This window comes from Nymphaea colorata, chromosome 10, assembly GCF_008831285.2.
Source record: "Nymphaea colorata isolate Beijing-Zhang1983 chromosome 10, ASM883128v2, whole genome shotgun sequence".
Taxonomy (NCBI): Eukaryota; Viridiplantae; Streptophyta; class Magnoliopsida; order Nymphaeales; family Nymphaeaceae; genus Nymphaea; species Nymphaea colorata.
In genome coordinates, this window is record NC_045147.1 from 16030415 (window position 1) to 16045316 (window position 14902).

Here is a 14902-nt window from a genome sequence, read left to right on the forward strand (position 1 = left end):
TCCGTATTTTCCAGAATGAAAAGGATGACCAAGCTAAAGACTCCAAGACGATATATATAGGGTTTGGCATGAAATTATATGCCGTTATAAAAGCATTTCAAAAAAGCTTTCTTTCAAAAAAATGACCAGATACGCATGGTGTACCTTATTGACTTTGTAGGAGCTAACCCCTGCAACACTAAAGGTATATTAATATAGACAGGTTCAAAGAGATAATCAACTGGCTCAATAAATATTTAAAGCTCAACAAGCGTGCTTTACTCATTAAAAACAATAGCAAGTGAACTTTTGCTGAGAATAACTCCATGTCCAAAATTCAGAAAAAAAAAAAAAGGATCACGAGTACCACCCTCGGGCCACTGAATATGGAAAGTGTTATATTTTGGCAGTCAATTTTAAGTCCTACTCTTACTGCATTGCCGAAGACTAGGAAAAGCCATAGCCGGAGTATAAACAAGTGTATAATAGTTGATTCATGGACTCAACGTATAACTGACCATATGCAAGTCCTTTCATAACATATTTACAGATCTAAAGTATGCCAAAGATGGGTACATCAGCAGAAAAAGTTTCGGACTGTCCCAAGATTAATTGGAGATGTCCAACACTTGCTCATCTGCAAAACACCGAAGAATGCATTGAGTTAAGAAAGAAGTTCCACTACCACCCTTGCATATCAAAATGGATTGCCCTGTAAGATTACTCTGCATCAGATTCACTTTCAGAGATCTCAACGATGTGGCCAACATGCTGGAGGGTCATATGCCTCAGTCTAGCCCCCGCATGTGATCCACCTTCCTCATCTTTCCGGGATTCCAGGCTCAATGAAACACTAGGCTGACTGTTCTTTAAAACTTTAGCGTAGCCATTTGCAATGCTTCCTAAAGCATTCCCCTGGTTAGTGACAGCAAAAGCTTGAGACTTATCCATGGCTTCTCCAACAGAAAGTCCACTATAACTGTAGCTGCCTGGAACACCTGTATCATCTTTTCGACTGTTATTACAATTCAAACTGCAGTGACGTTCATCTATGGTGCTTTCTTCTGCTAAACCCTTTATACATTGATTCAGTTCAAGGTCATTGTTCTCTCCTGCAGCCTTTGGTAGTAACCACTTTCCCATGTTTGATTCACTCTTTTGCTTCTTCTCTGATCTTTTATCTATCAAGGGTTCCGAAGAATCACTTTCTTCTTCATATGCATACCAACTTTTCCATTTGATTATGACTGTGTAAATATTCTCTCGATGCTGCTTTCTCGTCCTGCTTAAGGATCTACACTTGCTGTCTGAGACAAATCGTCTAGTGGACCTTGATGCCTTCACTGGCCTTCTGTTGCTTCTAGGATGCTCACTTTCTGATGTGCCTGAGTGCTCTTCAATTGCACCCAATTCATTCAGATCATCTACCCTTTGGAGGTCTTCTCTAGATGGAGAAGAGCCATGCTTTTCAGTTTCAGGTTCATTCTTAAGGATGGAAAAGAACTTCTCCAGCGTTTTGCATTTCAGTGAACCAGAACATTCTTTTCCCTCCACTGCACTATCACCAAAGCCAACTCTTTTCGTATTTTCATTGTTGAAACCAGCCAATTCTTTTGAATAACTGGTACCAATGCCATGGTTACCTGCACAGATATGAGTATTGTTTGCAGTTCAGCTCTGTTTTCCAAGGTAATATTATGCTCTGCAAGTTTGTATACAATACTTGTGCTGAAAAAGAAAAGAAAGTTTTAAAGTAGAGAAAAGAACTAGGGAAAAAATAGCAATGGCAGGATGCCCCAATAGAGAATGATTATCTATATGTCCGTCATACTTTAAAGATAACATGAGAAAGTAAGTAAGATGAACTGCATGATCTGCACAAAGACCCAACATAATTCTGGCAACCCTGAGTTTAAATCTGCAAGAAAGTCACCTTCTAGTATTACATGCCTATTGTTGCTAAGCATGCTTAATGACCATCTTGAACAATTCAATTAAGCTCAAAGCTATATTTTTTTTTTCAGTTATTTTTCTATCCTGAGCATTGTCAAAGATATCGCTTTCAGGTATTAAACAGCAAGATTTTTCTTGGTATAATATGGCAGAGTTGTTTTTATCGGGAAAATAACGACAAAATCTCAGCAAGTTTTAAAAAATATAATAAAGGAAATAACCTAAAAATAACATGTGAAAAATGTGAATAAAAATCTGGTAACTAAAAAATGTAAAAACCGCAAAAAATAAAAAAGGAAAAAAAGAAAAGAAAAACGCAAAATATGGAAAAAAAACATATTTTTCATGTTTTTTCATTTTGGCATTTTCCAAAACAACACGTTTATTCCTGTCTTTTTCGACGTGACTTGTTTTTAACGTTTTTTTTGTGCTTTTTTTAATAGAACACGTTTTCTGTGTTCCTAAGGCACATAAAATGAAATTGATATGGAGAATCTCATTTTTGTTTTGATGTAAAAAAAAGTGTAAGATATATATATATATAAATATAAATATATAAATATATATATATAATATATATACTTGTCCATGCAGTGTAAAGGACACAGTAGCCATTTTCATAACTTTTGAGCCTCTTTCCATTCACTGTATTAAGGGAGATCCATGTAGACTTTTGTTTTGTGCATATGCAGTATAGCCAAGTGATGTTAATAATAAGAAGACTGATACCCCTCAGATGAAGAATATTTGGACTACGCTTTTCTTCCAGTTCTTCCTCTATACTGAGTCACTGACACATAAAGAGCTTGATCATTTTTTTTTCTCCTATTCTATAGAGGGTATGCAGTCAATATTACAAATCTGATAAGTCTCTGACTCTCTACATCATCGTCTCTTTGCAAAAGACTCCTACTAGTGGATTGAGATTTGGATTAATTGATTAAAACTCTCACATGGGGATGGACAGTGAACCAATGTCATGTCTTTGATACCCACTTGAAGTTAAACTAACTCGGCTTCTGCTTTTCTTAGAATCCTTTTTTGCTGCCTCATGGATGCTGATTTCGGTTTTCTCAGCCTTATTTTCTGTATGCTGAGACCCTCAAATTGAGATTTTTTCTTCCCCAAAAGATGAGGAATACTCTAAGGATCACACCACCTGATGGGATTTTTCTTGAAAGGAAAAGGAAAACCTGGATGGGTCTCAGACAAGTATCTCAGGTTGCCTAGTGAACATGTGTGTGATCCAGGGTCACCTCAATATCTTTCACAATTTCCTTTCCCCACATGACATTCACCAGCAAAGGTGAGATCCTTCTCACCTTCTCTGTACAGTAGACCTCCTCTCTTTCAGCAACATGCAACTAAAAGCATGATGATATGCATAAGTTGTTTTCAAGGAAAGAAACAATGTTATGATGTTATCTAACAACACTCACATCATAATTATGCACTGCATTTGTTACCAATAAAAACACACACCCAAGGAAGTAATTTGACTTCCTCAGTTTCTTCATCAAAATGAACAAAAACATTGCTCATATTCACAATGCCAAATGAACAAAGACTGTGATTTGTGAAAACACATTACTTGCCCCAACAATGTACATCTTTTATCATTAGTCACCATGTTAATTATGCCTAGAAAGTTGGAAAAAGGAATAGTAATTTGATGTTCAGCAGGCAGTTCAATATAGAACAAGCTGCTAAAAAACTGAATAGAAGAATGGCCATTTCAAATTTTATGAAATTTAACAGATGCAAGCATCAATGGAAACAAAGTAATCATGAGGATGGACGAGAATGTATTTAACACGATGCTATTACCTTGGCTTCTCTTAGATCTTTTTCTTTGGCATCCAGCCGGTTCTGCTATCTTTTCATAATTACCGCTGCATAATCTTTTATGGCTGCAGAAGAAAATTATGACAAATTCATTAAACTGAACAATAGACTTGGCTGAAACATCAACTTCAATGTTTTCAGAAGAGGATCAAACTGATGCTACTTTTGTGCCTGTATAAGTTGATGATAGGTATCTACCTGTGCCAATGGCACGATGGGTGATTACAAACTTGACCCTCCTTGAGTCTTTGAATACAATCATTTGGTGAAGGTTCTCTGTTCATAGCCCTCTTCACAAGGTCTCCACAATTATTGCACTGCATGTTAGAAAGATGCAGAGAACTTTTGGTTGGTTGTGGATCTTCAAACGGATGATAGCTTGCATAAAATTCCTATGCTTGAAATGCTTCATAAGAACCATAAGGGTGCAAGTACAAGTTACCATCCAGTGATGGACTCTATAGCTATCAACTTCATCAAAAAAATTATGGTAGATGGTGATGCCGTAACCACCAGGAGGTCTCTACACAAATAATTAGCTTTAACAAATATCATGCTATATCTAAATATCCAAAAGCAAAAAAGGAAAAAAAAACGATAAAAAAGAAATAAAGAAACTAACCTGATAATCAACCACAGTGCTACAGTTGATCTTTTTCATCAAGTTTTGGAATTCATTACCATGAGAGCTGATCAATCAAGACAGAAAAGTAATGTTAGGATGAGTCCTTCCTTAAAAATCAAAATCAATAGCACTAGGACTTGACTCAACAAGGGGAACATTTCAATGTGATGCAAGGCAAGCATGCATCAACTCAGTGACCTCGTCACAGCAATTCAAGAGAATCAGTCTCCTGAGATTAGTCCAGATCACATCCAAGTAACTATCGAGTCCCGAGTCGAGTCCATAAACTTCCAAACCATGATAATTCCAACAAAATTACCCATGATCACGGTTGTTATATTTGATGAACAAATATGCATGAATCATTTCATGCAACAAGGTGTTCTTAAGATCTATACTTGATCGGAACTTTAACAATGGCTCAGAAAGACGAATTTCACAGCTACCACCACCCATATAACGGCAGGTACCTGCACACCTAATTTAAGTCACAAAGTTAATACAAAATCTATTTTCAATGCAAATAATTTCTCAACTGATAACAGAATCAATAAACATGAACTCAATGATTGGCATATGAGGTCCAGTTTCCTGCATGATAATCATAATATTATCATGCCAAACTGATGGGAAGAGAGACTAAGAGAAAAAATAACGATAGCCCAGACAGAAAAGCCTTTTCAATGACCAACCTTAGCGTGAGAAATCAAATATGGCATGCAATAAATAAGGTAGATTACATTCAGACCTCCATCATGGCCATCACCCAGATTAACTCGCCACAGGTTGTCATACCATACAAAAACATAATGAGAATTAAACACTGCAACCCTGTCAATGACCCAATGAAACTACCAGTAGATATCTCTAGTAAAAAAAATCAGATATTACATTACCCCTCACACAAAACAACTGATATGAGAAAACATAAAAGGGATGACTCCTGACACCCATTCAACTCCCAAACTCTATACTTATGTTAAAGTTCATATGAGGAGACATATTTTTAATTTCACAACTGAAGATGAATGAATATTTTTTTTTCTAGGATAATATTTCTATGAAAATTTGTTCAAATTTAAAAGATTGATGATATAATAAGACATGTTGGTCTCTAAAATAGCATGTCCTCCTGTCACCAAGAACACAAGATAAAAATGGCTGTCCTTGTGACATAGTGAAAAAATGAAAGCCGTATATTAAAACTACTGAAATATAAACCTCTTGAACCTTTTTAACTAGAAGTCTAAGAGGCCTAGACTCATCTCTCATGTCACCAAGAACACAAATACAAAAGTGGGATAAAACAACCGACAGCCATTCAATACAACTACCAAAATACAAACCTGTGAACCATTCTGAACAAGCATATGATATACAATCTAAGCTTTCTTGGCTGGAAGGCCTATGGGCTCTCACAATCTAAAATTTCTTTTTATGTATATAATTTTGGAAACACTATTATCAGTAATTAACTAATTTTTTTATAGTTACATACTTCTCTTACCAACACTAATGTTTCAAAAAACCTAAAAGCTAATAATACTTGACATTTCTTCAGTATCTGTGTAAAATAGACTATTTAAAGAGGCTCCACCTGTGCTGCAAGCCTACAACAGAATCAGATGCCAATGTAGCTGTGGCTATAGACATTTTGGTGATGCAGCGTTGTTCATAATGCTGATAGAGTTTGTAAGACCACGATTGATACTGGAAGGCAATGCCAGCTGGCCCAAAAAAAAAAAAAAAGGTTGAGCTATGACAAGTCCAGATAAACAGCATCCACCCAATCTGCCCATACCTGAAAGCACATCAAACTCACATTGGGTACAATCAAATGAGTCATAAACTCAGGTTATCAGCTAATTCTCATGGATAATTTTGTTTATTATGTTTCTAAATTATCATATTGAAAAACTTCAATCTTATAATTCTTTCACTTCTGTAAATAATTGACTGTTCAATGCTTGTTAATGCTTAATCGACCCAGGGTACCCGCCCTTTTCCTCCATCCTTGTGGCAAAAGATACATGCCTCAAGTATTCATCTACAAACCTCCTCTAACTCTGAGTTTTACCACCTACCCAGGTGTGCAACCTACTGTGAGCCTCTGACTGTACATCTTGCCAATATGCATGTATAGAAATTTTAGGACTAATCACAGACACAAATACAAGGCCAATTGCAGATAAACAGCTTCTTCATGATTTATATTGTCAAGCACTAGAAGAGAAATAATACACCTGATGTCCAACTACCTTCCATATAAGTTCAGATCAACTATTTCCTGTACTTCAATGAAAAGAATATTATAACATACCAAATCTTGGCATATTCATCTTTTGCTGGAGCCACAAAGACATCTATAGGGAGTTACTTTGGATGTACTCGTAAACCTAAAATCCCAGTGATAGATATTTTTGCTTTTTCGCATTACAACCAAAATCTCTAGTTACTCCAAATCAGCACCCAATTAGCATCACAGTAACACCATAGGAAAGAATTTATGCATTCCAAAATCGGAGATGGGATCCAGAAACATGCATCCTAAGAATTTTGGGAAGCCAGTATGCAATTTAGTTCAACTGCTTAGATCGACCATGCTTCATAATTTTTTTACCCTATGTTCAGCACCATTTTTTACTCTGTGCTGACCCTTATTTCAGGCTTTCAGCTATGCCCGGAGAAGATCAATACAATTAACAAAAACAGAAGCAGGAATCACAAACAACTCTTAACCAAGAACGGGCAAATCAGGACTCTGCTTATGTTCCTTGCATACAAGAGAAGTTCTACCAAGACGCTCCTGCAAACCTGCCTGTATACACTCAAGGATGCACACACGCACGCATGCAGGCACTAATGTAACTCCCTGCTGAACTGGAAAGTTCAGAGTACCGTCTTCAAAATTTAAATGATACCATTATACTATCAAAAAGAAAGTGACAATTAAACCACATGAAAATGGGTCACGAATCAAAGTTCTGCAAGATAAGCTCTCGAAAGGAGAACCCAACCAGCGACTGTCAGTTAACAACTATCTTGCAACCACAAAAACACCCAGGGAACAAAAACAACCAAAATAAATAAGAGAAAAGAAAAAAAAAACAATACAATAGCCATTATGCAACCAAAGCAAACACCGAGAGGAAGGAAAAATAGATGCAAGGATGGGAATAGAAACAACTGGGAATAGAAACAACCGCGGCCACCCAATTGGACACACTCTGAGACGATGCAGCTCGGGAGATAAAAAAAAAAAAGAAAAATGTTCACTACCCACAAGGCGGTTTTCCGTAGACGTTCAATTGGATACGAAAACTCGAAAATCTAAGATACAAAAAACCGCTAATCTTCGTAATGAAGTCACAATATGTACTAAAACAGATCACTGCATGAAACCAACGGCTAACAACAACAGGGGAAGTTGCTCACAGGGTCATGCGCCCGGAGCTCCACGTGACGAGGCAAGCACCGAGGATGTCCTCGAAGTAGAGGGCATTATAGTAGCAGAAGAGTTCGTGGATGTCTGGGTGTGGGTCTAAGACGTCCACCTCCATTAAATCCATTCGCGGCAAAAGGAGGAAGGTGGGTGGCGTTTCACAAGGAAAACGAAGGCAGGGTGGCGGTTGCTATTTTGTATTTTGCTGGCTTGCGGAGAGCTCGTCCCACCCTCACACAGACACACTTTTCCCTCCGCTCGCTGTTCCCTCTTTTCTTTTGGCTTCTTCGCTTGGTCAGCCACGAATCCTCCCCCGGCGTTCAATGATGTGATGTGTGGGTAGAAATTTATGGTGAAAAAGTAGGCCCTGTTCAATCTCGGTGACTTGCTTGCTTAAATGGAAGTGGATACATATCGTCTCAACTTAAAAATGATACTGAAACAATGAAACCTGTACCGTCATGTAAGATTTTCTGCGCCTTTCTCCAAATGCATTTTGGACACATCGATAGGATTGTAAAAGGATGGAGCTTGTATCAAATCTAATGAATTAGATTCGAACAAGCTATTATCATCGTCATGCAAGATTTTTCTGCTCCCTAAAACATGCTGGACCCGTTGATAAGGCTGTACATCAAATCAGATCTAAATAGAGTGGATTCAGATCAAACGTTGATAGTACAAGGTTTGATTAACTGGGTTTTTCCTAAACGAATTGAAAGTGCAGGATTCACAGAATACGAAACTCGATTCAAACGTTCACAAGTGGTGACATAGAACATGATATGCACTGCTGGAGATGCAACGTTAAACTGAAAATGAAAATCAAAACTGCCATATGCATATCGGTAATTTAGGCTTAATTTTCCGAAAATGGGATGACGATAATCTAAGTGAATTTATGATCCAACAACTATAATGGCGACTGTCTTCATTAATAACGATTCTGCAGCTCTGCTAACTCGTCACTTCGCAAGAGCAGATTCTAGTGAAACGTCACTTTGCTTTTGAAATGCTGTTTGAATGATCTGGATTTTCTGATTATGCTACCCTCTTCCTTTTTCTTAATAATCGTATATACGTAAGATGCTGGATCAATTTTAATGGGAGAACTATGTCTTTTTCCTTAGTTTTTGATTCATATCTAGGGACTATCTACAAAGCTTGGTTATGCTTTCTAATATATTAAATTGAAAATTATGAAACCAACGTAAAATTTTTCCCACACCATGCACACAAATCAAATGGCCTTCCGTGAATTTCTTAAGTAAATTGATTCTGGAAGATTTGTGGATTTGTTTTCAATAATAATTGGTGGTAACCTTCAGCCACAAAATAATCGAACAATTAGTAATTAACCTGGCTGCTTTATGATCATGCTAATTGCATAATTATCCAATTAAACGTTCATAATGTGCAGCAACAGAAGGCCCTCATGTTGGCTACAAATGACGCCAGAAAGTCTGCCATAGTTTGTCCCCAAAAACAAACAATTAAGAGAGATCAGAGGGAAGGGTGGTGCTGTCCACCAGTGACCTGCCATTTTATGGGAATTTCCGTTTACAACCATTGTTTTGCCACAATACCAAATATGATATTTATCTTTTTAAGTTCTCAATACAGCTCTAACCTTTTTTCACAGTCATTGAATGAGTGTCGCAGTCAAATATAGGTTTCAGGTTAAATTGAATCACTTTGCTCCCCACAAAACTTAGCTTTTCATATTTGACATGGAAAGTTGAAAAGTACTATTATTTTGGTTAATTTTTTATGAATGATTTCTCAACATGGGGACAACGGTAAAAATATGCCACTGTTAGCCCTATCAGCTGCAGTTGAATCTGAGGTAGATTCATTAAAAAAGTAACGATGAGTTATTTGTACAAGTTATAGATTTCATTTCAGAAATTAAAATGTAATAACAATAATAATCTGCCGGGCGACCACTTTTTCAGCATAGACTACATAATACATTTTTTCTGCTTTTTACTAGAAAGAAAGACCTCAGATTTGATCATTTTCAAGATAATAATTCAATCCCACCCATTCTATATACTTGATTAATATTGCACGATCGAGGAAATGAGAAATGATCGATCCCGGCAATGAATTTCACCAAGAAGCGCAACAATTCTGTCTTTTGGTGGCAGTGACTTCATCTATGATGAGTAGCCGCCGGCCGGAAGCCGGGAACTGGGATGCCAGGGAAGCAGCAATAATGGCTTCCTTCTTCCTCGCCTCCAGCCTGCGCTTGCTGATTACCTCGTGAATATTGGAGATCATGTGCATGAAGGCGTCCTCGACGTTCATGTTCTTCAGGGCGGAGGTCTCTATGAAGAGGAGGTCCTCCTTCTCCGCCAAACCCGCCCCCTCCTCGACACCGACTGCCCTTTGCTCCTCCATATCGGACTTGTTGCCGATGAGCATGACGACCATGGCGGGGTCTGTGTGCTGCCGCAGCTCGCTCAGCCATCTCTCCACGTTCTTGAAGGTTGCACGCTGAGTGATGTCATACACCAACAACGCCCCGAGTGCGCCCCGGTAGTAAGATGTTGTTATAGCTCTGAATCTACAGCGAAGATTTATTTTGGCAGTTCATTATTTGCTTTCCATCTGCAATTTCTTTGAGAGAACGAGAGGTTACCTTTAATTGGTTACCCTTTAATTCTTGAGAGAAAGAGAGGTTACCTTTCCTGGCCGGCTGTGTCCCAGATCTGCGCTTTAATGAGCTTGTCACCAATGGTGACCGTGCGGTTGGTGAACTCAACGCCGATGGTCGGTTTACTGTCCAGCCGGAAATCCTGACCGGAGAAGCGAGAGAGGAGGTTGGACTTGCCGACGCCCGAGTCCCCAACAAGCACAGCCTTGAAGAGATAATCACACTCATCATCCACTGTTTGAGCCATGCTTATATGCATAGATGAATCCCAATGCACAGACTAATTACAGGAAGTTTACTGATCAAGTGACAAAGGATTCAACAAGAGAATATAAATACCAAAGGAAAGGAATCACTATACACTGATAGACATAGATTACAGAGATGAGTTGGATAGTTCTGTTTTTTTAATCTGAATTTTTAGGAAAACTTCAGGGGCCACGGTGTTGAATCTTCTCAATTAAGGATTTGACAAGGGTTGTCTTCTCTTATTATATTTTCTTGGTACTCTTGTCGTTGGTTATCCAGCAAGAGTGCTGTAGCCAGGCTAGACTGACTCAGGCCCGCTGTGGTGGGCCTAGGACAAGCCTACATTCACCGATAAATGAGATGAATACAGGAAGCTCTACATGTGAACCAAAAGAAACGAGGGGTGTATGTGTGCTGGAATGACTTTCCGGATAACTGAGGTGCCATGTAAAACATATACATCGTTCAAGAATTGTACAAGGCATGATCTAATAGATCTTGGATAGGGCCGGGGATCTCTTTTACTGGTAAGCCTATGATCATGGCGGCCCACTAGATGGACCATCCCCTAATAAATTTCAGATTTATACCTTGAATATATACGATAAGATCCAAGGTTATCACAATGCAGCCTAAGGTTATAAATTAGGCTGAAATCAATCTGGGTGTGCTACGAAAGCACAAGGAGAGGCTCAACATCCAACGTGAAAATCCACCATGGGGAATCTGAATTGCACATTCACCGCTAATTAGCCATATATGAATTTGGACCAACCAGCTTTAGATCCACCTTAGGTTCAAGTCCACTCAGTGGCGCAGCCGGGATTTTTTTGGTTAAGAGGCACTTGATCAATTACTCATCCAGGTCTGGTTTAGGCACCGCATGTGGTTCAACCCTAATGTTAGAGTGTGGAGCATCATCCATACTTAGCAGACTTCTCTAATTTTCATGATTTTTTTGTAAGGGTATTTATGTATACCAAAATATCAGTCAAGTGGGCAAGATAAAAACAACAACAACATATCCAAATGTGAAGGATCTATGTAGTTGGTGCTAGAACATGTGATGGATTATTTTTCGCTTTTCCTTGAGAACATGATCATGTGAATGCATAACCTCTTTATGAATGAGGACAAGAACCCAAATCATTTGGGTACACCAAAGTGGGTAACCTTATTAATGGTCATGGCCTTACGTTTTGAAGCAGTTCAATAAGTTGAATCTACTTGTCTGTCACTCCACATATTTTGGTAAGCCCCTTCAAGCAATGAGAGATAGTATCAAACGATTCAGCTACACAGTATTATAATCGTCGGTTTGTGAGGTACTAATATTTTATGTACATGGCTATATGCTACATAAAAGAACTTGTGGATGTTTTCTACCAATATGATATATTTAAAAAATTGATCCTAGCAGATGATCTTAAAATAAGTTTGGAAGCCAGTCGAGCACTATATAAATATAAGAAAGAAAAGTAGGCATGAAAGAAAGAAGACAAGAATATGTGAAAAAACTTTCCATGAAAGGGGCAAAGAATCATGGGGTGCGCAAATCCGCTGAGTAATAGACGAGACTACAACACCACACATAATCTCAAAAAAGCAAAATAGGAAAAAGATACATACACCCACTTCTAATACTAAGATATATAACACAAAGTTAAGCCCTTAACGTATTACGTCCATGAAGCCTCTACAAAGACCTCTCTCTCTCTCTCTCTCTCTAACTCTTTAGCATGATGAGTTCTGATGGAATATTTCTGTTCTCTCGTGTTGGTACACACACAAACACACACACACACCAGCACCAAAGAACTGAAATATTCCACCAGAAGTTTTCTACACGAGAGTATTAGGTTTTGTTTTAGAGAAAAATTTTCTCTATAAGGAGACCTAACACGTGTGTGACCTCCAATAGAGGCAATGCAACCCCACAACGCTATCAATTTCTCCCACTAACCACATGAGTCGACCAGAGTTGGCGGATCATACTCATCACTATCATCCCCACTAACACCCTGTCATGTGTTTCTCTTAGTTTGGATGGGGCCTTTTCATCACTTGCGGATGAATATAAACCATTTCCAACTATAATAGCTAGTTTTCTAGAACATCTTCATACCTTAGCAATGGCCCAAATAAAATGGTAAAAAGAAATCATTACTAGGTGGATATATAGCACTGTGACAATCACAATGTACAAGTTCTGTAATTAAAGCTCATGTCTTGAAAGAATTTCTTTACCTTCAACAACTCAGGCTGGGTTTGACAGCCTTGAAATCTTACAACTCAGGGTGATTTTTTATCTGAGTTAGATGAAAATCCACAACTTAACTACTTAAGCAAACAGTGAATTGTTAGATCCATGTTATCTTATGAAAACCACATATCTGTGGTCCGAAGGGGATGGTAAGGTTCTAGCTTCTGACCCCATATCCGTGCTACAGAAAAAATATGAAACTGATGCTCTTCAAAAGAGCATCAATGACGGTGTCGGTGAAAGCCACGTCGTTACTGTATTTTCGACAAATTTTATCACGTTGATAGTACTAAATGATGTTTTCTCTTCCTGTCAATGATCAAGAGTGAAGCTAAGAAATTTTCATTGTCGGGGCCAAACTATAGTTTCAAAACAGGAGCTGCAATTTAATTTTTCAAAATTTTTACGTAAGTTAAAACTAAAATCTGAAAGTAAAACTTTTATTTTCCAAAAAACTGAGATGGGGTTCATGGCCCCTACCAGCACCCTCCCGCTTCTCTCCCTTTGCCTGTACCGTTGTTAATGTTAGTAGTGACACTTTTTCGTTTCATCGTCGAAGCTTTATAAGTTTCGATGAATGTCATCTCGTTGGTGATAGCATCACCAACACTTTTTTTCTTGTCCAAGCGTTACAAACATATCCACGAGAGTAAATAGAGTCACTATTTCAACTTCGACAAGTCTTATCAGATGTGTCGATGAAATACAACAACTAAGCAACTCATTTATATATATATATATATAACCAGATAGATGAACTTTTTTTTTTTTTATCATGCATCGTTAAAGGCCATTGCAAAGGCACAGTTTTCCATCATGGACAAAGCAAGTGCAGTTGCAAACACGCCTTCTATGACGTTTTCATCGACGCAAAGATTGAAAAAAAAAAAAAAATCTGGCCAAGTAGAGGTTATCTGGTAGCTGCAGTTTTTATGCGAGCCTAGAGAAAGCAATCCTACTGACAGAGAGATGAGACATAAACAGGGAATAAACGAAGACAGAAATGGAAAACATTTTATTTGGTAATATCTAACGCAATGGTGGCGTTGTACGTTTCTCCACAAGCAAGCAAGAATAAATGTAACTGTTTGGAGTCATGCACATCAGTTGTTCGATGAAATGCCTCCAAGAGCTGTTAGTCCATGGAAAGTTTCTCCACAAGCAAGTAAGAATGAAATCTAACTGTTTTGGGTCATGTGCATCAGTTGTTCGATAAAATGCTTCGAACAGCTATTAGTTCATGGATCTTCACAAGCAAGTATGAATGAGGAAAGCTTCGCTACATGGAAGTAAGAATGTGCAAGAGGATGCATAAGCCTCAAACTGACATGCTTAGTCTAGTGTTTCGTCAGCATAGGAAGGTTTGCCCTGAACCACGACCCTTCTTTCTTGTAATTTTTTCATGTTCAGGAGGAACCATAGGATCAGTATTCATGGTGCTGGACGTCCCCTGCCATAAAGTTGAAACACAGAATCAGTATTTTGGAGAAAATCATTTTCTATCGAAAAATTCATAGAGCAAAAAAAAAATATATACAAAATCACCAAAAGAAACAAATGGTTTCTAGTGAATGTAATTAAACCATGCATCAAATCTAATATTTCTTGCTGTATAATTCGATTGGAAGGAAGGGCTTTTTTTCTTGGCAAGGCTGATTTAAAATTTCATCTAAGATCTTTTTCCATGTCAATCAGATATATTTTGTGTACCTATCAAACATGGTTATAGCTATTTATTTTTCTTTGTTCTTTGTCAAACAACGGTTTCTTTTATTCTTGCTCTTTTTGAACCTTGGACAATTATTTTATATTATGTGCAAGAGAACCATGTTAACAAATCTAGATTGAGATTTAAACCTTGACGGCAATTCTTGTGTTTAACTTCTT

The 14902-nt window shown here is 37.9% G+C and overlaps 2 protein-coding genes across 6 annotated transcripts; both read right to left on the reverse strand.

Moving 5' to 3' along the window:
- Positions 1 to 450: 450 nt before the first annotated feature.
- Positions 451 to 8158, reverse strand: LOC116261837 (uncharacterized). Of its 5 annotated transcripts, none has more exons than XM_050079831.1 (8): positions 7838 to 8158; positions 6000 to 6203; positions 4722 to 4880; positions 4400 to 4466; positions 4220 to 4300; positions 3976 to 4094; positions 3760 to 3842; positions 451 to 1622 (listed from the first exon to the last, which is right to left on the reverse strand). In XM_050079831.1, the coding sequence occupies exons 1-8, from the start codon at positions 7969 to 7971 to the stop codon at positions 700 to 702; spliced, it is 1770 nt and encodes a 589-aa protein (XP_049935788.1). In that variant the 5' UTR covers positions 7972 to 8158; the 3' UTR covers positions 451 to 699. The 5 variants fall into 5 exon arrangements, with proteins under 5 accessions (XP_049935788.1, XP_031496586.1, XP_031496585.1 ...); XM_031640726.2 differs by having other exon boundaries at positions 6000 to 6129; positions 7838 to 7948; XM_031640725.2 differs by lacking the exon at positions 6000 to 6203.
- Positions 8159 to 9783: 1625 nt separating this feature from the next.
- Positions 9784 to 10926, reverse strand: LOC116262559 (ras-related protein RABA1c-like). Its single transcript, XM_031642033.2, has 2 exons — positions 10533 to 10926; positions 9784 to 10413 (listed from the first exon to the last, which is right to left on the reverse strand). Exons 1-2 carry the CDS (start codon positions 10760 to 10762, stop codon positions 9957 to 9959), a joined length of 687 nt encoding a protein of 228 aa, XP_031497893.1. The 5' UTR covers positions 10763 to 10926; the 3' UTR covers positions 9784 to 9956.
- Positions 10927 to 14902: the final 3976 nt, after the last annotated feature.

What these genes read in the sequence shown, in the direction of transcription:
- LOC116262559 (XM_031642033.2), bottom strand. Translation starts at nt 10,762, where the DNA reads ATGCATATAAGCATGGCTCAAACAGTGGATGATGAGTGTGATTATCTC. An exon ending in GACACAGCCGGCCAGGAAAG is followed by an intron (nt 10,414 to 10,532) that starts GTAACCTCTCTT and finishes TCTTCGCTGTAG; the next exon opens with ATTCAGAGCTATAACAACAT.
- LOC116261837 (XM_050079831.1), bottom strand. Translation starts at nt 7,971, where the DNA reads ATGGATTTAATGGAGGTGGACGTCTTAGACCCACACCCAGACATCCAC. An exon ending in CCATCGTGCCATTGGCACAG is followed by an intron (nt 3,843 to 3,975) that starts GTAGATACCTAT and finishes TTTCTTCTGCAG; the next exon opens with CCATAAAAGATTATGCAGCG. An exon ending in AAGATCTAAGAGAAGCCAAG is followed by an intron (nt 1,623 to 3,759) that starts GTAATAGCATCG and finishes ATATCTGTGCAG; the next exon opens with GTAACCATGGCATTGGTACC.